The sequence below is a fragment of the Myotis brandtii genome, unplaced genomic scaffold (assembly GCF_000412655.1).
Source record: "Myotis brandtii unplaced genomic scaffold, ASM41265v1 scaffold601, whole genome shotgun sequence".
Lineage (NCBI taxonomy): Eukaryota > Metazoa > Chordata > Mammalia > Chiroptera > Vespertilionidae > Myotis > Myotis brandtii.
In genome coordinates, this window is record NW_005370276.1 from 1,372,391 (window position 1) to 1,373,732 (window position 1,342).

General features: G+C 55.0%; 1 protein-coding gene across 1 annotated transcript in view; it reads left to right on the forward strand.

The window, feature by feature from the left end:
* Window positions 1-1,342, forward strand: part of PRR12 (proline rich 12) — a 36,960-nt gene that overhangs the window by 12,226 nt on the left and 23,392 nt on the right. Inside the window, 2 exon segments of the mRNA XM_014550435.1 lie at window positions 7-128; window positions 1,080-1,335. Of these exon segments, the coding sequence (XP_014405921.1) occupies window positions 7-128; window positions 1,080-1,335 (378 nt within the window).

A 1,342-nucleotide genomic window follows, 5' to 3' on the forward strand; every position in this document is an offset into this window, starting at 1 on the left:
CCACTGGGCCATCCTTGTCCTCCACCCCCACCGATGGGGCCAAGAAACCCCGGGGTCGTGGCCGTGGCCGGGGCAGGAAGGCCGAGGAAGCGGGGGGCACCCGGCTGGAGCCCCTGAAGCCACTGAAGGTGAGGGCGAGTGGGGCCCCAGCGCCTGAGTCTTAGAGAAAGGAAAGGGTCGGGCCGCGTTGGATGTTCATGAGTGTGACTGGGGATACGGTTTATATTTCTTTTTACATTTTTCTTTTTTAAAATATTTTTATTGGTTTTTAGAGAACGGAAGGGAGAGGGATGGAGAGAGAAACCCTGATGATAAACATCATCGCTTGGCTGTGTCCTGCATGTCGCCCCACTGGGGATCGAGCCTGCAGCCTGGGCATGTGCCCTGACCAGGAATCAAGCCAGTGATCTCTTGGTTCCTGGGTTGAAGCTCAACCACTGAGCCACACTGGCTCAGTTGGTTTATATTTCTACAACCTAAGGCAGCGGTTCTCAACCTGTGGGTCGCGACCCCTTTGGGGCTCGAACGACCCTTTCAAAAGGGTCGCCTAAGACCGTCGGAAAACACATATAATTACATATCTTTTTCGTGATTAATCACTATGCTTTAATTATGTTCAATTTGTAACAATGAAATTGGGGGTCACCACAACATGAGGAACTGTGTTAAAGGGTCGCGGCATTAGGAAGGTTGAGAACCGCTGCTCTAAGGGCTGAAATTCTAGGATCCCACTGTTGGGGAGATCTGAGAACTGACACTTGGGTTTTAGAGGGAGGCAAGAGGTTGGAGCGTGGGTTCTCATCCATGTCGGATCCTAGATTCCTGGGTGTGGGAGGGAGGGAGGGCTGGAGCCCTGGGCTCCTGGACGGAGCAAGGAGAGGTCAGTGAGTAATAAAAGGATGGAACTGAGTCCTGTCGTTCTGGAATCAGGAGGGGTCTGTGGACTTGAATTCAAGGATTCTACGGGCTTGAGTCTGGGAACTTCAACTTTAGGGTCTGAAGTTTGAAGGGGTCTGAGGGAGGAGGGGATTTGGGGCCCGACTCCTGGGCCCTGACCCCCCCACTACTCCTGTATCTAGATCAAGCTGTCTGTGCCCAAGGCTGGTGAGGGTCTGGGGGCCTCATCAGGTGACGCCCTATCAGGCGCTGACCACAACAGCTTGGACTCGAGCCTGACTCGGGAGAAGATCGAGGCCAAGATCAAGGAGGTGGAGGAGAAGCAGCCGGAGATGAAGTCCGGCTTCATGGCCTCCTTCCTGGACTTCCTCAAGTCGGGCAAGCGCCACCCACCGCTCTACCAGGCCAGCATGACGCCTCCGCTCAGCCCCCCCAAGAGCGGGCC